We start from the raw sequence: 23,458 nt of genomic DNA, 5'->3' as shown, positions 1-23,458 counted from the left end.
AAGGTATTTTATTTCTGGAGCAATGCCTCGGTCTTTTTCATGGGACTGGCATCTGAAGAGTACAGGTCAGTTATTTTTTAGAATGAAGCTCAGTTTGAGTTCATCTGATATTTCTTCATGATTAGATTCACATTATGAACTTTTGGCAGGAATAAAACAGGCGTGAAAAAATTCCTGTTTCAAAACTACGTGTTGAAATCATTAATTATATTAATTAGGGGACTGACCTGCTTTAAATTCTTTCTGGAACAAGGGAGGGTATAAATATATTTTGAAAAAAATTTTAATCTGAACAATTCTTTGTTGATTCTGATGGCTTCAGAAAAACATTCATATCACATATTTACGTAAGGGTGTAAACGTGAAATCAGTTTTCTTATTTAAAGAGATGTTCATTACATTATCCTTAAAATATAAAAATGTTTGTTTCATTCATTTCTCAAGTTCTTCCTTTTGAGTACCAAGATAACCAAGGCAGCATTTTCAACTTTTTTGACCCAAGAACTCTTTTCATAGTTATGTACAGTCGGCCCTTTGTGTCTTCGGGTTCTGCACCCATGACCTTGAGCATCCATGGATTTTGGTACCTGTCGGCAGTCCTGGAACCAATCCCTTTGCGGATACCAAGGGACAACTGTATAATAGGTAGAAACCTGCTAGGAATTTACAAAATCATTAAAAATTTTTTCATATTATATGATAAGTATACATGATAAATAATTTTAAATTAAGTATTTTATTTTATATCAGTCTTTAAAGAGTATATTATAAAGTTTATCTTAATGCAAAATAAAAAATTTGGAACATTGCATACTTTAAAACTTTTTTCTATTTAACAATTGATACACTTTTCTAAAGCTAACTACATTAAAAAGTATGATTTTTCAGCAATTTAAAAAATAATATATATTGCCTTTTATTTGGGGGCCAAATGTGTACTAATACATAGATTTAAATTTTACATCCTTTAGCATCAAGAAGAGCCAGAAACTGCTTTTGTGACCTGCTCATGACAAACAACATTAAATTTTTTCATTTTGACATTGAAAAACTCAACTGGCTTATTTTGATAACTTTTCACATTTTGTTTCTAAGTGATGAGATAAGAAAAAATATTTCAGGTCATTATTTATGAGCAATTTTTGGATAGTCTTGATTCTCAATAAGGGAAAAGCCAAACTGCAAATAATCATCACTATATTTTCTTTTTCATACTGTTTTTATAAGGATTAGAGACATTCATGGCTGCTAAATATGAATTATGATCAGACTGATGGATTTAACACAAGCACTGGAGCTAATGAAAATAATCTGGAGGCACATTTACAGAGCTAGTACAATTTTTAAGCTCCTCTTAACTTGCATCTCAGCTTCATCATTTGTTTTGCTTTCTGATTTTGACTAACGGACCATTATAGACAGAAATGAAATAATCTAGGTATGAAAACAGTTTAACAATGTACAGGAGCTAACACCACCACAGTAACTAGACATCGCCATAACTCACCCTGGAGGGCCGAGTCATGACCTTGCCCATCTGACTGTTACTCACCACTGCATATGTTCACCTCATAGACACTCAGGGGTTCTCCAGTGTCTCCAGTTCACTGGAATGGAGGAGGGGAGGAGTAATGGTCTTATTTGTTTATTTAAAAAATTGAAGTGTAAATAGACACCACCACATTTATCAACACCATTCTTTTGTCAGTAATTCCTTTGAAAGTCACTTTCACCATGGAAACCAAAGAAGCACCCCGCATCCCCGTTCCCTATCATATCACCCTATTTATAGGTATCATTGCACTTATCACTACCTTTCATTTTCTTGTTTCCTTTTAGGCTTATTGATTGATTGTCTCCCTCTGCCTAGGTGTAGAATCTAGGAAGTAGGGTCTCTCTAGTTAGTGCCGAATCTCCCCATCCTAGAACAATAGTGTGTGTTCATTCAGTCACTGAATGTAGACCCCTGCGCAACCTGTTGGGGAATGTTGTGTGGTTGAATGTCATTCCTTGACACTTTCTTCTTTACCCAGTCCTCACCTGAAAACTTAGTGCAAACCCTACTATTAATGTAATTTAAGGGAGTGAACATAAGGAGGTTAGAATCATTCCGTGTATGATTCTTTTGCCACATTCCTTTTCAAAAAGCACCAGAAGACTATTAATTTTACTGTGCCATGGAATCACATCCCTCTGTACATTAGAGGCAGAGTAGTGTGCAGGTTGAGTTTCCTCCATAGACCACCTGCTGATGCCCAAGGCCCCCTATTCCTTTATTTATGACTAAACCTTTAGCAACACCCTTAGGCTTATTATGCTAATTTATTACTAGAAACTAAGATGTGAAAGTCTGCTAAATGATTAGGGTTTTCTTCACTTCTGATAATTTGGAAAAATGTGGAATGTTGTCAGCTGTCGGCATATCTACCCTTTTCTGACCCTTCTTTTTCAGGGACCTGAGAGCAGAAAGGAGAGAAATGAGAGAGAATGCCAGGCACTGGAAATGAGGTCTTGCAAGAAAGTGGAGGAAAGAAGGAGCTCTAGGAAGGAAGAGCGTGGAGAAGCATACCTGCCCGCCCTGTCTGAAAAGGGGCCCAAATAGTACTTTGTTTCCACACCATGACTACTGATGCTACTGTGTTTTTTGAGCCCCAATTCACCAGGCCCAGGAGTGGTAGCTGTAAAGAGTCTGCAGATGCTGAGTGACTCAAGTGGGTGGTTGATTCAGCTGCTCCCCGAGACAGCTTGCATCATACTCCAGCTGCTTTTCAGAGTGTGATCTGCTCTGTTGCCCTTTTATGGGAATAAAAAGGATAAAAGGTATTTTAATAGAATAAAGTAATTCTTGAAAATGTAAAGAGAGATATTTAAAGAGCTACCCACACATCTTCACCAACCCTTCTTCCACATCAACCTCGCAAATAATCTTAAATAAAAGTCATTGGTGTGACTCAATGTTTACTTCCTTATTAGGAGTAATTATATAAGTATGTCTAAAGGCCATCATTTAATGAGAGCTGGTAGTTAAGGTGCCAAGTACTGTGCTGAGAGTTTGAATGCGTTACCTAATAGTCCTCACCACTCTGAGGTGGGACCTAGTCTTCTTTTCACTTGCTGGCTGAGGAACCTGGAGTTTAGGAAAGTTCAGTCACTCACTGGGGAGGTGGCAGAGTTAGGGCCGGAGCCCAGTTCATGCTGACTCTTGTTCCTAACTTGAGGCAGGACCTTCATTTCCCTTTTGCAGTGGGTCCTGACTTAGTAGATGTGTGATTTGCTTGTGAACGGGCAGATGTGAATGAGAAAAGCAGGACTTGGGAGTGGGTTACAATTTTGATTACGTGGGTGGAGACTGAATCTCTGAGATCAGCTTTATGCTCTGGGTTTTAACTTTATGAGACTATTATTTTTTATTGAGGTATAACTGACATGTAACATTATATTAGTTTCAGGTGTCCAACATAATGATTCAGTATTTGTATGTATTGTGAAATGATTGCCACAGTAAATCTAGTTAACATCCATCACCATACATAGTTACACATTTTTTTCTTGTGATGAGAACTTTTAAGATCTACTCTCTTAGCAACTTTCAAATATACAATACAATATTGTCAACTATAGTCACCATGCTGTACATTACATCGCTTTATTTATTTATATATTTTTAACATCTTTATTGGAGTATAATTGCTTTACAATGGTGTGTTAGTTTCTGCTTTATAACAAAGTGAATCAGTTATACATATACATATGTTCCCATATCTCTTCCCTCTTGCGTCTCCCTCCCTCCAACCCTCCCTATCCCACCCCTCTAGGTGGTCACAAAGCACCAAGCTGATCTCCCTGTGCTATGCGGCTGCTTCCCACTAGCTCTCTGTTTTACGTTTGGTAGTGTATATATATCCATGCCACTCTCTCACTTTGTCCCAACTTACCCTTCCCCCTCCCTGTGTCCTCAAGTCCATTCTCTAGTAGGTCTGTGTCTTTATTCCCATCTTGCGCCTAGGTTCTTCATGACTATTTTTTTTCTTTGTTTTAGATTCCATATATATGTGTTAGCATACGGTATTTGTTTTTCTCTTTCTGACTTACTTCACTCTGTATGACAGTCTCTAGGTCCATCCACCTCACTACAAATAACTCAATTTCGTTTCTTTTTATGGCTGAGTAATATTCCATTGTATATATGTGCCACATCTTCTTTATCCATTCATCTGTCGATGGACACTTAGGTTGCTTGCATGTCCTGGCTATTGTAAATAGAGCTGCAATGAACATTGTGGGACATGACTCTTTTTGAATTATGGTTTTCTCAGGGTATATGCCCAGTAGTGGGATTGCTGGATCATATGGTAGCTCTATTTTTAGTTTTTTAAGGAACCTCCATACTGTTCTCCATAGTGGCTATATCAATTTGCATTCCCACCAACAGTGCAAGAGTGTTCCCTTTTCTCCATACCCTCTCCTAGCATGATTTATTTAAAACATATGGACCACCTCACAAATTTACATGTCATCTTTGCACAGGAGCTGTGCTAATCCTCTCTGTATCCAGAGAAGTTCCAGTTTTAGTGTATGTGCTGCTGAAGCAGGCACTTCTTTTTTTCCCCCCAGCTCTATTGAAGTATAATTGACAAATAAAATTGTATATATTTACATTGCACAGCATGATGATTGATATGTGTATGAGTATTTGACATATTTTGTAAAATCATCACCACGATCAGGTTAATTGACATATTGAGGCCATATTCTGTTTTTTTCCCTAGAAGAAAAGATAGTAGAATTCTCCCTATTTATTCTTTGTCTCTGTCTTGGATCATCAAATGCCCAAGGGCAGCTAGAATCTCTATCTTGTGAAGAAGAAGATCTCCCAAAACTACTACTCATTACTAATACCGCAACTTACTGCGTATGTAAGAACAAACTAACTTTGGCATAGACAATAAAAAGAAGGAAAAGGAGAGGAAAAAGAGAAGAGGAAAACAGTGAAAGAAAAGTAAAATAGTGATGATCATTAACGTGCATTCTTTCAATTCATACAACTTGTACCTTCACCATTTTGAATTGACACTTTCATGCAGCTTTTTAATGGTGATTTTTCACACAGGTAAAAGATGACTTCAGCTATTACATGGTGTGTTTGCCGGTTATTTGCCACTGCCAAGGGAGAGGATGGGACCGACCTGCCTTTGAGATCTGTGTTATACTATGTGTTGTTTCCCCACCCTTGCTTTGGGTACTTTTCAGTCTTGCTAACCGACTTTCAGATTTGGGGATGGTCTACTCATCTGCTGTGGCCCCAAAAGAAAGGTCTGGGGAGAGGTGGCCCACCCATGGAAAGGAGAGATGCCTGGAGTTCCCAGGGCCCATTGGCTGGCTGGCTGAGACAGTAGCCACCTTCCACTCCAGCCAGGATATCTGTGAAGTTTCTTCCCCTTCAAGGATAGCAGTACCTGGGAAAATCAGGATTAAGACTTTTATACTATATTCTATCAAATTGGAGGAAAGTCTGTTTTCAGCACACTTTCAGGACCATAGTAAATGGAAGAGGGGGGACTCTCTGAATATGAAGTTGCCAGCTTATTGCCTTTTTTAAATATCACAAAATGATAGTCGTCATAATAAAAATACAGATCAAGAAAAAGAATGAAAATTAAAAACTCTTATTGTACCTACTCAGAGATAAACATGGTTAATACTTTGTTGTCTGTCCTTCCAGAATATTATCTATGTGTATACACAAACACACACACACACACAAACTTTTTTCTAAACATGAGTTCATTTCAGTTAACAGTATATCATTTACATCTTTTAAAATAGTCAAGTGCATAATTTTAATGGTTCCTTGCTTAAAACATTCTCAAGTCTATTCCATCTTAAAAACTTCCCTCATAGGGGCTTCCCTGGTGGCGCAGTGGTTAAGAATCTCCCTACCAGTGCAAGGGACATGGGTTCGAGCCCTGGCCTGGGAAGATCCCACATGCTGCGGAGCAACTAGGCCCGTGTGCCACAACTACTGAGCTTGAGCTCTGGAGCCCGCGAGCCACAACTACTGAGGCCCGTGCGCCTAGAGCCCGTGCTCCGCAACAGGAGAAGCAACTGCGATGAGAAGCCCGCGCACCGCGGCGAGGAGTAGCCCCGCTCACCGCAACTAGAGAAAGCCTGCGCACAGCAACGAAGACCCAACACAGCCAAAAATAAATAAATAAATGAATTTAAAAAATTAAAAAAAAACAAAAACAAAAACTTCCCTCATAATATACCGATAGGTACCACTTTTTTTTTCTTTTTTTTGGCCACACCGCGTGGCTTGTGAGCTCTTAGTTTCCCTACCAGGGATTGAACCTGGGCCCTCGGCAGTGTAAGCGCTAAGTCCTAACTGCTGGACTGCCAGGGAATTCCCGCAAACCCATTTTTTTAAAGTAAATAATTATTTCTTGCCCTGCCTGCCCCCAATCTGTGTTCCCTGCCTCAGTGAATGGTTAGCATTATTTACCAGTTGTCAACCAAGAACCTGGTTGGGTTTGAAACCATCACGTACTCTTCTTGTTCTCTATTCAAATTTATTATCAACTTCTGCTTATTTTGCCTCTAACTATCACTTGGACCTACCAAATTCCATTCTCATTGCCAGCATCCCACATCAGGCCCTTTATATCTTGCCTTGATTCCAACAAAAATGATAATATTTTGGATATGTTTGGTTAAATAAAATATATTATTAAAATTAATTTCTCCTGTTTTTTCCCTATTTTAATGTCGCTACTATTAGAAAATTTAAAATTACCTCTATGTCTCATATTTCTATTGGGCAGCAATGATCTATACTCGAACTCTCCAGCCTCTTTTTATATTACTTGAATTTTATTTTTTAAATTCTAGGAAGCTTAAAAAGAATTGGAATTTAATTAATCCATGGTATTATTTTGGGTTAACTGGCCTAATACTAGTTACAACATTTTAAAGTTTATTAACCTGATTCTTTCTTTCCTCCCTTCCTTCCTTCCTTCCTTCCTTCCTTCCTTCCTTCCTTCCTTCCTTCCTTCCTTCCTTCCTTCCTTCCTATTCTCTCCAAATAAAAATATCTCTGTTCATTCATATTCTCTTCTGTACTATAGTATGACTCATGTCGGTTTTATCAGGTAATGATTTACTTACGTCTGTCTTCCCATCTAGACTGTGAACTCTTAGTAGTAGGAACCATATCTTAATAATCTTTGCATTCGCAGAACCCTTGCCTATCACATAGTAGTGACGTAATAGATATAGTTTGAGAATGTGACTCTGAACAACCAGGGCTCTAGAACTTGAATTAATCCTGCCTGTTTTAGGCAAGACACTGTCATATGATACTCTCTTGAAATAAAAATTGTGTTGTAGATAGTATTCCCCCCCAATGGAAACATTTTTACTTATAAAAACAACAGTATCGGACTTCCCTGGTGGCACAGTGGTTAAGAATCCGCCTGCCAATGCAGGGGATGCAGGTTCGAGCCCTGGTCCAGGAAGATGCCACATGCCGTGGAGCAACTAAGCCCGTGCGCCACGACTACTGAGCCTGCGCTCTAGAGCCCGGGAGCCACAACTACTGAAGCCCTCGAGCCACAACTATGGAAGCCCGCGTGCCTAGAGCCCGTGCTCTGTGACAAGAGAAGCCACCACAATGAGAAGCCCGCGCACTGCAATGAAGAGTAGCCCCCGCTTGCCGCAACTAGAGAAAGCCCGTGTGCAGCAACGAAGACCCAACGCAGCCAAAAATAAATAAATAAATAAAATCTACATTAAAAAAAAAACAAAAAAACAGTATCTGACATACTTTCAAATAACGCAGACGCATATAAAATAGAAAGTGACTGTCCTCTGGAAAAGACCAATGTCAGAAATATGAAATTAATACAGTTGAGCACTACTGTCAAGGCACACTGATTACTCTAGGGGGCAGACTTGAGCCGACGTTTGGATGATAATGCTGGACACAGAGAAGTCTCCCTGTTGGGTCAATGACAAAATCACTACCATTACTTTCAGACAGAAAGGAGAACTGCAGCATTTCCTATCAAAACTCTTGGAGGTGGGTTTAAACTAATTAAATGTTGAGTAATTTTTATGACTTATTAATGTATTTAAAGGTACACATGAGGGAGGATGACAAACTGGTTATCTCCATGGGGCATGAAAAGAGAAAGAGGCATAAAATACTTGTGCAGATGATTTACATTCTCACAATGGGAAATTTTAAACTGGCAAAGGGAGGGATTATAAATTCTAATTATCTCTGTCTTTGGAGTTTTTAACATCCTACTGTAACCTTGGATTATCTAATTCTGTTTTGGCTGAATTCCTGCTACAACTTTGGAGCCAGTTATCATAGTAGTTGACTGAGAACAGTTCTGCCCCATCTGCATGTATGGAGATGTGAGGAAAAAAACAACGGTGAATGGGAACCCTAGTGTACTGTTGATGGGAACGTAAATTGGTGCAGCCACTATGGACAAGGATATGGAGGTTCCTCAAAAAATTAAAAATAGAACTACCATATAATCCAGCAATTCCACTTCTGAGTATTGATGTGAAGGAAACAAAAAAGTAGCTCAAAAACATATCTGCACTCCCATGTTCATTGCAGCATTATTTACAATAGCCAAGACGTGGAAACAATCTAAGTCTCCACTGATGAGTGAATGGATAAAGAAGATGTGGTACATATATATGTACATATGTGTATATATAATATATATATACAAATGGAATATTATTCAGCCATAAAAAGAATGAAATCTTGCCATTCACGACAACTTGGATGGACCTGGAGGGCATTATGCTAAGTGAAATAAGTCAAACAGAGAAAGACAAACACTGTATGATGTCACTTATATGTGGAATCTTAAAAAACAAAACAAAAAACAGGCTCATTGATAACAGAGAACAAACTGGTGATTGGCAGAGGTGGGGGGTGGAGGGATGGTGAGGATGGGGGGTGAGAAATGGGTGAAGATAGTCGAAAGGTACAAACTCCCAGCTATAAAAAAAAGTAAGTCTTGGGGATGTAATGTACAGTATGGTGACTATAGTTAACACTACTGTACTGCATGTTTGAAAGTTGCTAAGACAGTAGATCTTAAAAGTTCTCATCACAAGAAAAACAAATTTTGTAACCATGTGCGGAGACAGATGTTAACTAGACTTGTTGTGGTGATCATTTCACAATAAATACAAATATCAGATTATTATGTTGTACACCTAAAACTAATATAATGTTATATGTCAATTATACTTCAAAAAAAAAAAAAAGAGAAAACAAAAAACAAAAACAAAAGAACAGAGAACAGATTGGTGGTTGCCTGAGGTGGGGAGGGGGTGTAGATAGGCTGTGTGCAAAATGGGTGAAGGGGGTCAAAAGGTACAAACTTCCAGTTTTAAAATAAATAAGTCCTGGGGATGTAATGTACAGCATGGTGACTATAGTTAACAATACTATATTGCATATTTGAAAGTTGCCAAGAGAGTAGATCTTAAAAGTTCTCATCACAAGAAAAGAATTTTGGAGCTATGTGTGGTAGTGGATATTGTAGACACTGTAGTCATCATTTCGCAATATATACAAATATGGAATCATTATATTGTACACCTGAAAAGAATATACTGTGTTTTTTAAAAAAATTTATTTGTTTATTTATTTGGTTGTGCTGGGTCTTCATTGTGGCAGGCGGGATCCTTAGTTGTGGCATGCGAACTCTTAGTTGCAGCATGCATGTGGGATCTAGTTCCCTGACCTGGGCTGGAACCCTGGCTCCCTGCATTGGGAGTATGGAGTCTTATCCACTGGGCCACCAGGAAAGTCCCCTGAAATGTATATAATGTTATAGGTCAATTATACCTCCATTAAAAAAAAAAGCAAGCAAACAGAAAACAATAATGAACTGTGAAACTCCTCGATTTAAGCTGGCTTCTTTTCCCCAACTTGTGCATGCATGTGTGCCTAGCAACTCTTGAGTGACTTACACCCCAGAGCATAGCCCCCCTTGCCTTGGCTCATGATCTCTGAGTCTCTACCTTGTTCACTAATTGCCAGGATCTGCTTGTTCATCCAACAAAGATTTTTTGACTTCCTGTCCTGTGCTAGGGATACAAAAGTGAGCAAAAGAGATAAAAGCCTCCGTTTTCCAGGAGCTCACATTCCAGTGAGGAAGATAAATAGTAAACAAAAATCTACTCATCACTTCCTCAGAGATAACTAATTAAAAAATAATATTGTGTCACTCTCTAGCTTGAAGACCTTGGCAAGCTCCTCATCATTTATAGAATTAAATCAAAACCTTTCAGCATGGCATCAAACACTCCATGTAGCTGGTTTTCAAACTTTAATGACAAAGGTGTTATTTCAAACTCTTCTTACCTCCTTCCCTCTCTTCTCCTCCCTCCTCAGTATTCTGTGTCCTATACATCTTTCTTCACAGCAGATGTTTTCATTGTTATTGCGTAAATCGCCTTCAAGTGTTTTGGTGGAGGGATAAATGCAAACAAATGAAATCTTCATAGTGACTATTGTGTCTCTGTTTAGATTTTCCATTTGGGATGGGTACTGGTTAGCTGTTCATTAAGGGGTAATAATAATGTACTGGCCAGGAGCCGTTTTAACCTGAACAAGGAGCCAACCAAGTACTTTCCCAGGACTCTCCTTTCTTATCTCTGAAATACATCTATCACCTGTGACTAGCTAATGCATGTTTAAAGGTTGTTCAGTATGTTCTTATAAACAAGTGGCTTTTTTTCCTCACCCTTCGATTTGCAAACATAGTATTATAATGATGTCACCATTTCCAAGGAAGTGTAGGAACAAGAGAAAAAAAATGTTAAGGAGGGGGAATGAGAAAAACAAAATATGAGGACTTTTAAAGATTGTCTGATAAATAAGTTCTAGGGATGTAATGTACAACATGATGACTATAGGAACCACTGCTCTATGCTATACATGATAGCTGTTAAGAGAGTAAATCCTAAGAGCTCTCATTACAAGGAGAACTTCTGTTCCTATTTTTTTTTCCCGTTTCTTTTTATTGTATCTATATAAGATGATGAATGTTAATGAAACTTATTGTGGTAATCATTTCACAATATATGTAAGTCAAACTTTATGCTGTACACCTGAAACTCAAACAATGATGTATGTCATTTATATCTCAGTAAAACTGGGGGCGGGGAAAGGTCATCTGATTTAAGACTGTCTCATCCAAATTCCTAATTGATGTAAGAACTCCCTCTGCAATGGGTCTGCCAGGTGCCTTCCAGGCTTGCTTCCCTCCCTCCTCCTGCCCCTCCCTTCCCTCCTTCCTTCCTTCCCTCCTTCTTCCCCCCTCCTTCCTTTCCTTTTTCTTCCTTCCCTCCTCCCTTCCTCCCTCCCTCCCTTCTTCCCTTCCTCCCTCCCTCCCTCCTTTCTTTCTTTCTTTCATGTATAGTTGATATATAATATTGTGTTCGTTTCAGTTATACAGCATAGTGTTCAGTATTTTTTTCAAATTCTTTCCCATTATATGTTATTACAAGATATTGAATATAGGTCCTTGTGCTATACAGTAAATCCTTCTTGCTTATCTATTTGATGTATAGTAGTTTGTATCTGTTAATCCCATACGCCTAATTTTCCCTCCACACACGCCCCCTTGGTAACCATAAGTTTGCTTTCTGTGTCTCTGAGTCTGTTTCTGTTTTGTATATATTTTCATTTGTATTATTTTTTGATTCCACATATAAGTGATATTATATAGTATTTATCTTTCTCTGTCTGACATTTCACTAAGCATAATATTCTCTAGGTCCATCCACATTGCTGCAAATGACAATATTTCATTTTTTTATGGCTAATATTCCATTGTATATGTACATACCACATCTTCTTAAGCCAGTCTTTTCTAGATGACTGCCAGGGCTGGGAAGGCAGCCGATTTCATTGTGTTAAAGCTCTCGTGATTGATGTTGTTAGCCTGCCACCCCTCCCCTGCAAAAAAGTTCCTTTCTCATACTGAGCTGCAATCTTCCACATGGAACTTGGTCTTTTTCTTTCACTCTAGTCCCCTGTAGCATAGATCTAGTCCCTCTCCTGAAGGATGTCACTACAGTTCCTAGAGGAGAACGCTCATGACTTTCTCTGCCCCATGGTCCATCCCATGGGGTTCCTCAGGAGAACTTTCTGTGTCATCCATTATTCCTCACAGAACCTGAGCTCCACAGCCGCCTCACCCTAAATGCCTTCACTTGAACCTCTCTAGGTTGTAAATTTTCTGTTTAAATTATGGTATCCATAGTAATAAAAATGTAAATGAAAATAAGAGGTCATTTAAAACTCAAACTTGCAAATGTTTAAAAAAATTAATTCTCAGAGCTTGGGGAGGGTGAGATACCATATTAAAAGTAAAAAATTGTTCAATTTTTCTTGAAATCATTTGTGTCACAAGAAAAACGAAACTATTATTATTGTTTGACCCAGTAAATTTCCTTACAGGAAACTATCCTTAAGAAATAATAACTGTGGGATAAAATATTTTTGCATGATGGTTTTCTTACAGCATTATTTTATTAAAAACACAATTGTAAAACAGCTTTATTAAGGTATAATTGGTGTTTAATAAACTGCCCATATTTAAAGTGTACAGTTTGATAAGTTTTTTTTTATTATAGTTAAATATTCATAACATAAAATTTACCAGTTAGATAAATTTTGACACATGTATACACTCATGCCCCTTTGTAAGAACCCCTTCTTTCTCCTTCCCATAACCTTCCCACCCTGTCCCAGGCAACCTCTGTTCTACTTTCTGTCACTATATAGATTAATTCACATTTTCTAAGCATTTATATTAATGGAATCATACAGAATGATCTTTTTTGTCTGACTTCTTGCACTCTGTGCAATTATTTTGGATTCATCTGTATTGATTATTGCTGAGCAGTATTTCATTATATGGAGGTACCACAATCTGTTTAATCATTTACCTTGATGGACATTTGCGTTGTTACCAGGTTTTGGCTATTACAAATAAAGTTTCTATGTACATTATTAATCTTTATGTGGATATATGCTTTCTTTTTTGGGGGGGGTCTTTTCCAAGCTTTAAAAAATTTTTTTAATTGAAGTATAGTTGATTTACAATGTTTCAGGTGTATAGCAAAGTGATTCAGTTATACATATATATATATATATATATAGATATAGATATAGATATATATAGATATATATATAGATATATCCTTTTTCAGATTCTTTTCCATTATAAGTTATTACAAGATATTGAATATAGTTCCCTGTGCTATACAGTAGGTACTTGTTTATCTATTTTATATATAGTATTGTGTATCTGTTAATCCCAAATTCCCAATTTATCTCCCTGACCCTTTCCTTTTTGGTAACCATAAGTTTTCTATGTCTGTAAGTCTATTTCTGTTCGGTAAATAAGTTAGTTTGTATCATTTTTTTAGATTCCACATATAAATGATATCATATGATATTTGTCTTTCTTTTTTTCACGGATGGAATGGCTGGCCCGCAGGTAAGTGTATGTTTAACTTTTAAAGAAACTGTAAACTCTTTTCCAAAGTGGTTGTACTATTTTACATAGCCACCAGCATTTTATGAGAATTCTAGTTGCTCCACGTCCTTACAATACGTGGTGCAGCCAATCTTTCTAATTTTAGCTATTCTAATAGGTATGTGGTTGTATCTCATTGTGTTTTAAATTTTCCATTTCCCAAATGACTAATGATATTGAACACTTTTTCAGGTGCTTATGCCATCAGTATATCATTTTTCGATAAATTCTATTCAAATATTTTGCCCATTTTAAAAAGCTAGGGGGACTTCCCTGGTGGTCTAGTGGTTAATACTCTACCCTTCCACTGCAGGGGGCGCGGGTTCTACCCCTGGTCGGGGAACTAAGATCCTGCATGCCGCGGGGTACAGCCGAAAAATAAAAATTAAAAATTAAAAAAAAAAAGCTAGGTAGTTAAAAAATTTTTTATATGTAAGATTTCCTTATATATTCCAGATAAAATCCTTATCATATATGTGATTTGCAAGTATTCTTTCCCAGTAGATTGTCTTTTCATTCTGTTAATAGTGTTTTTCAAAGAGCAGAAGTTCTTAATTTCAAAAAGTCCAACTTTAAAATTAATTTTTATTTTATAGATTGTGATTTTGAAGTATTTAAGAAATTTTTACCTAACCCAAGGTCACAAAAGATTTTCTTCTGTGTATTCTAGACATTTTATAATGTTAGGTTTTACATTTAGATTTATGGTCAACTTTGAGTTAACATTTGTACATGTTGTGAAGTATGAAGAGGTGAATTAAAAAATCTTTTGGCACATAAATCCTCAATTGTTTCAACAGTTTGTTGAAAACTCTATCTTTTTTCCATTGAATTTCTTACATCTTTGCCAAACATCAATTAAACATACGTATGAATCATTTTCTCTAATTTCTATTCTGTTCCATTGACCTATTCTACTATTTTATTTTATAAATTTATTTATTTTATTTATTTATTTAGTTTTGGCTGTGCGCAGGCTTTCTCTAGTTGCAGTGAGCGGGGGCTACTCTTCGTGGCGGTGTGCGTGCTTCTCACTGCGGTGGTTTCACCTGTTGCGGAGAACGGGCTCTAGGTGCGTGGGCTTCAGTAGTTGTGGCGCACGGGCTTAGCTGCTCCGCGGCATGTGGGATCTTCCCGGACCAGGGGCTGAACCCATGTGCCCTGCATTGGCAGGTGGATTCTTAACCAGTGCACCACCAAGGAAGTCCCCTATTTTATCTTAAAACAATTATTTTTAAGTGTAATATACAGCACATTGTTGAAAAATTGAAAGACAGACAAGAAGCAGATAAAGATCACCCCAAACCCAACTACCTAGACGTAAGTGTGATTAATATTTTGGCAATGTTTTTTTCAGTCTTTCTTTTCTGGGCATTTTTTTTTGTGTGTGTATGTATTTATTATTGGAAGATGCCTTAAATCCTTCAGGAACGTATATAATACGCTGTCATATTCCTTCCTTCTTTCCTTCCTTCCTTCCTTCCCTCCCTCCCTCTTTCCTCCCCCCCACTTTCTCCCTTCCTTCTTTCCCTCCTTCCATAATGGGTAAATAATTTAGCAAAAAAAGCCACTAGCTAGGCTTTATTCCTCCTTTTCTCTCCCTTCTCTTTCCTTCTTTTCATTCTTCTTCCTCCCTCGCCTTCCTTCTTCTGTTTCTCGGGGCTATTGTAGTTCGTTTGTGTGCATGTATAGGTATGTGTAGGGATGTGTGTGTGTGTGTGTGTACTGGTAAGCATGTCTTTGAGTTAAGAATTCAGTTGGGTGCAGCTGGAAGATAGGTTACATTCAGGGGAACTGACTCAACAGTAAATATATTAAGGTTAATGGGAGTCAGATTTCTCACTGATGAGAAAAGAGGTATAAATATAGAAAGGTGGAGGAGGGGGCATTGAATAAGCCCTGCTGTGTTGAAACTGGAGGTTTTAAATATATATAAATAGATATGTATGTGTATATATATGCATAAGTGCATACATGGATAAATCTCTTTCAATCTATAGGTAATTTACATATTGGTAATTTTCTTTTTTTTGATCCATTTTAGGGTAAGTTGCAGACGTGATGCCCTATTATCCCTGGGTAATTGAGTGTGTATATAAAAATTAGGACATTTCTCTACATAACCATAGTATAACCATCAACATTAGGAAATTAACATTGATTAAATATTACCATATATGATAATATAAAACATTGCCACGTATAATGGTGATATTTTACACACACACACACACACACACACACACACACACACACACACACACACTGTCCACTGAGTGAACTACCCGAATTTGAGTTCTTACCCAGGCTCTAATTTTTTTTTTTTTGCTGTGGTGGAGAGGGACACAAACTAAGACATGTTACTGGAAACATTAGTGGAAAACCAATAGTTAGGATGAACTTCTAGAATCAGATCACTTACTGCTGAGATGACAACAAGGATTCCATTGCTGTGGAAAAAGGGCAGGGATAATCTCCCACATCATGATACGTAGATTCTCCTCTTTCATGCGCTGGGATGAGGTATAAGTGGAAGAGGAAACACTGGATTGTACAATAGGACCAGCACTTGAACAGTATTAGGAGAAGAGATGATAGGAACTATAGAGCTGATGAGCTTTTTTAATCTCCTCAAAAACCTCGAAGAGAATGACAGGCTCAGTTCAGCCAACTATAAATTCAATCCAAGCTATGAAAACCAGAGGTCCTCAGTGGCAGTGTTTATAGAGACCTTCATCAGTTGCAGGGATCAGGAGAATCAAGCCCAACATTTGATTGAAAATAGCAGAGCTGCAGAGGTGACTAACTAAGTAGACTTGACATTTCTCCTATGCTAAAGTCAGAGCCCTGACCAAGAAGTGGGACTCTGAGACCTAATGGAGGTATTTGGGTAGATATGTCAGAGAATCTTGAGCTCCCAGATTTCCCTAAACCCTTGGGGTTGGCAGAAACAGTTGCCTTTTCTTTGTTGAGTAAAGTCGTCTCTCTTTGCCTGATAACCATGAAAGACTCCCTGTGGGGGCTGCTTCACAGAGCGATGTTCAACCTTCTCAAGATTTGCACCACTATACCTCACTGCCTGTATACCAATAGCCTAGGAGAGAAATACATTTCTGTCACCAAGATGAAATACCTTGCTTCCCCAAAGAATTGCAGGACCCAGCTAATATTAACCAGTAGGAAGCAGGAGAATATGTGTGAACTTTGGAGTACATGGGGTGATGTATAAGACCAGATAGGGAAAGTTTATTGACATGACAGTACTCTCCCGTGACCTAGAATTGAGTGACCTGGCAAGGATACATGGAGTCTATCTTAGTAACCTGCTGGGATGACTCCTCAAAGTCTGGGCACGATAAAGATTTACAATAAAAGAGGTGGAAATGCCAGAACTGCCTTGGCAGAGCATTGCGGAAGGGATCAGAGGGCTCCGGAACTTAAGAGTATTAAAGTGGATTTATTATATAAGACCAGAGAACACATCCCTTGATCATGTTACCCAGGAGGGCTCAGAGGATACTCTGTTCATTGAGGTAATAAGAAATGCACTAGTAAGGGGGTGGGGTGCTTGGCGTCTTTGAGAAGTGGTGACCATACACTGTAGGCTAGGGTTGATGGTAAGAGATACTGTCTTAATGCTGGGCTCCGTAAAAGCAATGATAAGATTTCAGAATATGAGAGTGCAGGTGGGACGCTAACTTCAGAAGCAAGGTGGATTTAATGACTGTAATGGGAAATAAGGTCAGAGTAGCAATCTTGACTGACAGGGATCTGCGGTGATGGCTCATAGACCATGGTGCCCCTGTCAAGAACTGTGAAGGTTCTGAGATGTAACCCCACATGTAAGCTAACAAGTTAGTCTGCCGCAGTGTCGTGGATGATGACAAAGGACATAGGACTCCTGGGTCAGAGACAAAGGACAGTTTATTACTCATAATAATAACAGCAGCCAGGGTATTAGCATTTGAGCTGGTTCCCAGAACCCCAAATTCTACAGAATGACAGCCAGTTGATGTCTGAACATACGGTGGGTTCCTGAGCTTAGAAAATCCCAATATTTTATCATGAGTTTTAAGAAAACTTTTCCCATCTCTGCCCTGGAAGAAGACATTATCTTTATTATTGAACAGAATGCCATCTGCTCTAGAAGGTGACATTATATATATTTTCCAAGGTTATTTACTCTATAAACATTCAGGTAGTCTGGGACAATGGCTGTCAGCGCTTCTGCTCATAAAACTTGCAGAAACCTGAGACATCCATGGAGAATTGCCTCCCAATAGTATCTGTTCCTTGTTTCAATGCCACCTTCACTTGGAGCATATTTTCCCTTGAATGTGCAGTCCATCAACCAATCTAATTAATCTGACCAATAGGGGCTGGGACCAAATCCATTTAATTTTTCTCAGCATCTAACTAAGGCTAACATCAACAGGACTCTATGCAGCAGGATGAGCCAACCTGCAGTACTGACCTCAAATTCTCCATCCTCCCCACACAGAATCCTGGATTCAATCAGCCGAACAACTCCCATAAACCATCAGGGTCTACCTTAGAAAATCAAGTGGCTTTCTCTTTAAGTTTCTATGTTGACCTTTCCACTTGGCCCAAGGCATCACTCTAGATTCAGCAGGATGTATGTGTGATAGTACAGGCTTTGCCTTGGCCTGTAAGGAGATAGTCTTTCATCCCTAACAATCCTGACCACTGATTTTTTTTTTCTTATTCATATTTCTCCAGTTTTTAAAAATTTTATTGAAGCACAGTTGATTTACAATGTTGTGTTAATTTTTGCTGTACAGCAAAGTAACTCAGTTATACATATATATTCTTTTTCATATTCTTTTCCATTCCATTTCCATAGGATATTAAATGTAATTCCCTGTGTTGTACAGTAGGACCTTGTTGTTTACCCATCCTATATATAATAGCTTGCATCTGCTAATCCCAAACTCCCAATCCTTCCCTCTCCAACCGCACCCCCAGTAACCACAAGTCTGTTTTCTATGTCTGTGAGTCTATTTCTCTTTTGTAGCTATGTTTATTTGTGTTGTATTTTAGATTCCACATATAAGTGACATCATATGTATTTGTCTTTCTCTTCCGGACTTACTTCGCTTAGTAATGTAATCTCTTGGTCCATTCATGTAGCTGCAAATGGCATTATTTCATTCTTTTTAATGGCTAAGTAATATTCCATTGTATATATGTACCACATCTTCTTTATCCATTCATCTGTCAATGGACATTTAGGTTGGTTCCATGTCTTGGGTATTGTAAATAGTGCTGCTCTGAACATAGGAGTGCATGTATCTTTTTGGATTATAGTTTAATTATAATTATATTATATAATTATCATGTAAGTATATAATTATAATTATAATTATATTTATATATACTTATATAATATAATAATTAATATATAATAATTTAATAATTTAATTATTATATTAATTTAATTTAATAATTTAATTATTATATTATATAATTATAATTACAATTATAATTATATTTAATTTAATTATAATTATAACCAGGAGTGGGGTTGCTGGATCATATGGCAACTCTATCTTTAGTTTTTTGAGGAATCTCCATACTGGTTTCTTTTTTGTTTGTTTGTTTTTGGTTTTTTTACTTTTTTTATTTTTTTGGCCATGCCGTGCAGCTTGTGGGATCCTGGTTCCCTGACCAGGGATTGAACCCAGGCCCTAGCAGCGAAAGCACCAAGTCCTAACCACTAACTACCAGTGAATTTCCCTGTTTTCCATAGTGGCTGAACGCACCAATTTACATTCCCACCAACAGTGTGAGAGAGTTCCCTTTTTCCACACCCTCTCCAGCATTTATTATTTGTAGACTTTTTAGTGATGGCCATTCTTACTGGTGTGAGGTGGTACCTCATTGTGGTTTAGATTTGCATTTCTCTGATAATTAGCGATGATGAGCATCTTTTCATGTGCCTATTGGCCATCTTTATTCCTGACCACTGATTTAAAGCTGACTTGAATGCCTTTGAGGATCAAGGTGGAGTCACTGATCACTTCTTCTAAAGTAAGGGGTAAAATTTGCACCATCTTTTCTAATTGGATAACTCCTATTTTAGGGAAAAATGTTAGTAATGAGTCATATATACCTAGGGGAAGCTTCTCGAAGTAGGATAGGTAGTTTTTTTTTTAAGAGATGTACATGGTCTACAAGTAACACTATCAGCTTGGTGGTGTTTGGTTAAACACTTGTACGTCTCTTATGAGCATTCTTAAGATGCAAGTCACTGTGTTTTGGAGACAGAGGCAAGTTAATGCCTGGCTTCCTGTTCAAGAAGTACAATCTTGGGGATGCACATAGTGTCCTTGGAAAGACCAGGGTTGTTGACAGCTGTTGGGACTGCTCAGGGGAGTCTGCATTTTTAATTAAAATTTTTATTTTGAGATAGTTATAGATGCATATACAGCTGTAAGAAATAATACAGAGAGACCTGTACTCTTTAACCAGTTTCCCCCAATGGTAACATTTTGCATTATTATTTGCAAATATATTATAGTACAATATCCCAACTTTATCCCATGGATACAGTCAAACTACAGAACTCTTCCAACACCACAAGGATCCTCTATTTTGCCCTTTTATAGTCACACTCATTTCCCTTCCACCCCACCATCTCCTTAACCCCTGGCAATCACTAATCTGTTTTCCATTTCCATAATTTTGTCATTTCAAGGATGTTATATAAATAGAATCACAAAGTATGTACAAAAGGCATCTAGTTTTTCACATTAAGTATAATGCTAGCTGTGGGTTTTTTGTACCTGCTCTTGTGGAAGTTCTCTTTTCTTTTTTATTTTTCCGAGCATTTTTATGATGCTGAATATTGTTGAGTGTGCTTATTCTATGTTGATTGATATGTTTGTGTTTTTTCTTTAGTTTGTTAATGTAATGGATTATATTGATTGATTTTTAAATATTGAACAAGGACTGCATCTCTGGAGAAAAAACCCCACTTGCTCATGGTGTACAATGATTCTTATATATTGCTGAATTCTATTTGCTGATATTTTTGCACCTATATTCATGAGGGATATTGGTTTGTAGTTTTCTTTTTTATTCTGTGTTTCTCTGGTTTTGCATCACAGCAATACTGTCTTCACAAAGTCAATTGGAAAGTGTTCTGTCCTATTTTCTGGAAGAGATTATGTAGAGTTGGTGTTAATTCTTCCTTAAACGTTTGGTAGAGCTCTCCAGTGAAACCATCTGGGCCTGGAGATTTCTTTTTTGGGAGTATTTGAATTTGAATTCAATTTCCTTAATAGTTACAGGGCTATTCAAATTATTTATTTCCTATTGGGTGAGTTGTGGTAATTTGTGGTTTTCAAGGAACTTGTCCCTTTCATTTAAGTCAAATTTATGTGTGTAGAGTTGTTTGGAGTATTCCCTTACTTTCTTTTTGATGCCTGCAAGGTCTATAATGAGATCCCTTGTTTTGTTCCTGACACTGGTAATTGGTGTCTTCTCTCTTTATTTTCTTTGCCAGTCATGCTAGCAGTTTGTCTATTATATTGAGCTTTGCAAAGAACTAGCCCTTTGTTTTCACCTTATTATAGCAAGGGTGGAAGTCTAGGACCCCATCTGGCCTTTGCTGATGTGGATGTGGGGGAAGCCACAGTTTCTTCTGGGGTGTTTGGCTGGAGCATAGCCATTACTGTCTAAACTTCTTTTGTCTTTCTAGGCTCCTGCTTCCTGGTTTTTTGGCTAACAACAAAAGACAACAGGCTTTTGCTGGGCTCCAAGTCTGGATCAATGAGACAAAGAGAAAATCCAGGGAACTCACCATCATGGCATTCCTTGGGTCCCTAGATTCCTAGCCAATCTGCCTCTTCTTTCAAACTTTCAGAGTCTTCTTATGTTTGTTTATATGTAAAGTCAGGATTTTTGGTGGTATTATACTAGCAGGAGAAACAGGGGAAATTATATCTACTCCATATTCTTGAAAGCAGAAGTCTCCAGAAATCTTTTTTGAGTAGATTTTTGAGGAAGCAGTTCCAATGGTCAACAATATCAGATACTTGTCAGTGGTAATGAGTGTAGAAGGTTGGTCATGTACCTTGACTATCAGCCCATTGTTGAGTAACTTTTGGGTTAAAAGTGTACCATTATCAGATGACGGATGTTCCAGAAAGCCAAACTCATGATTAATTTCAAGGGCCAAACTTCCTTCGTGGGTTTCCTTGACTGCCAGAGGGATTGAGTGTTGTGAATCCACTCACGTATCTTTTTACTTGGTGAGTGGGGCTCTGAATTTTTGGAGGGATTGTGGAGGTGAGATGACATGGCATTCAGGGCTATAGAGAGTGAGGTGTCTGACTAGCCCATTGTGGCAGACAGACTCTAAGGTGGATCCCCATGACCTCCACATCCTGGTTTTCAGGAACTGCAGGAGACTGAGACTAGAATCTAGGACAGCTGCTAGCTGACATCTAGAAAGAAACTGGGGACACAGACCTACAGCTGCAAAGAAATGAATCCTGCCAACAACCTGAGGGAGCTTGGAAGTAGATTCTTCCCCCTTCCAGCCTCCAGATGAGGATGCATCCTGACAGACACTGTGAGTGCAGCCTTGTGAGACCCTGAGCAGAGGATCCAGTTAAGCCATGCCTGGACTTCTGACCCTTAGAAACTGCAATAGTAAATGCGTGGTGTTTCAAGCTACTACATTTGTGGTAATCTGTTACATAGCAATAGATAACAAATAGACCGACCAAGGGGACATTATCTATGAAGTGAAAGCTTTGGACATCAGAAGGTAGAGGCACTCACAATAAACTCTGACTCACCTATTCCTGGCAAAGGGCAGGTACATTTATGTACCCATGTTGTGAACAAATATTGGAAACCTCAGTGTCATGCTGGGATAGGCTGCTCTGTGTCTTGGTAGCCTCATCTGAAAGTGGAGATAATTTTAATATGTACTTCATAAGGTGGTTATAAGTATAGGGGCTGGCCCAGTTCATGGTGTGTGGCTCAATGAAGGTAGCTCTTGCCATCTTAATGTTTCAATGAGCTCACATTTCTGTCAACACCCTCAAATTCTAATGGTGATTGATTTGCAGACACTCTCCCACCTAATCAATCTTTCAAAGGTTTCCCCAGGATCAAAGCATCGTTTGGTCTACATTCTCACAGAACAAAGCAACATTTCTCGTTTTCCTACAGCCACCACCCAACAAAAATTCCAAACAAACCAAGTCTTCCAAGTCACTCCTGTAATCAGCCCTGGGCTTCTCTGCAGAAAGAACGACTTTTCTAGTTAATGAGGACTTCGGTGAAGGGTTCATTAAGATTTTTCTTCCAACAAAAGAATACTGTCCCCATGAAACACGCTCTTGAATTTCATTATTCGCTCCCTGGATAAAGAGGGGAGACTGAAGTTCTGAGACATGGCCTGAAGGCCCTTTGGGGACGTGGGCATCCCTGAGCCCCAGTCCCTTTAACTCGGAAATGCTGGGGATTTAAGCCAGCGCGGGGCGCGCATTAATTTCATCCCATGAACAGATTGAAATCATCCTGTTTAAACAAACCAGCCTAACTGCCGGAAAGGATCGGTATAACAGGGGCCAGGACAGGGGCAAGCCCTGGGTGCGGAGGACCTGTCTCCGGCCGGGCCCCTCCCACGCCCGCAGCGGCCGCCGAGTGCCACATCAGCGCCCGGGCTGCACTTCCAGGTTCCTCTTGAGGATGGAGCGAGCTGGCCCGGCGGGCGGGGGGTGGGCCTGAGGACCGAGGGAGTGGCGGGCCGGCCGGCCAATAGGCGGCAAGCGAGGAACCCCGGAGACCAATGAGCTGGAGCTTCGCTAGCCGTGGCCGCCGAGGCTCGT

At 38.6% G+C, this 23,458-nt stretch overlaps 1 protein-coding gene and 1 pseudogene across 4 annotated transcripts in view; one reads left to right on the top strand and one right to left on the bottom strand.

Moving 5' to 3' along the window:
- LNP1 (leukemia NUP98 fusion partner 1) overlaps positions 1-2,883 on the top strand; it is a 37,023-nt gene extending 34,140 nt beyond the window's left edge. For all 4 annotated transcript variants that reach the window (XM_068546852.1, XM_068546854.1, XM_068546850.1 and 1 more), the window contains one exon: positions 2,453-2,883. In XM_068546852.1, the coding sequence (XP_068402953.1) occupies positions 2,453-2,602 (150 nt within the window). In that variant the 3' untranslated portion in view covers positions 2,603-2,883. The remainder of the gene's footprint in view (positions 1-2,452) is intronic.
- Positions 2,884-4,482: 1,599 nt separating this feature from the next.
- LOC137766930 (U6 spliceosomal RNA) lies at positions 4,483-4,596 on the bottom strand (annotated as a pseudogene).
- Positions 4,597-23,458: the final 18,862 nt, after the last annotated feature.

The sequence above is a fragment of the Eschrichtius robustus genome, chromosome 6, assembly GCF_028021215.1.
Source record: "Eschrichtius robustus isolate mEscRob2 chromosome 6, mEscRob2.pri, whole genome shotgun sequence".
Classification (NCBI taxonomy): Eukaryota; Metazoa; Chordata; class Mammalia; order Artiodactyla; family Eschrichtiidae; genus Eschrichtius; species Eschrichtius robustus.
The sequence above is the reverse complement of the archived record's forward strand: the minus strand, read 5'-3'. Positions and strand labels throughout refer to the sequence as shown.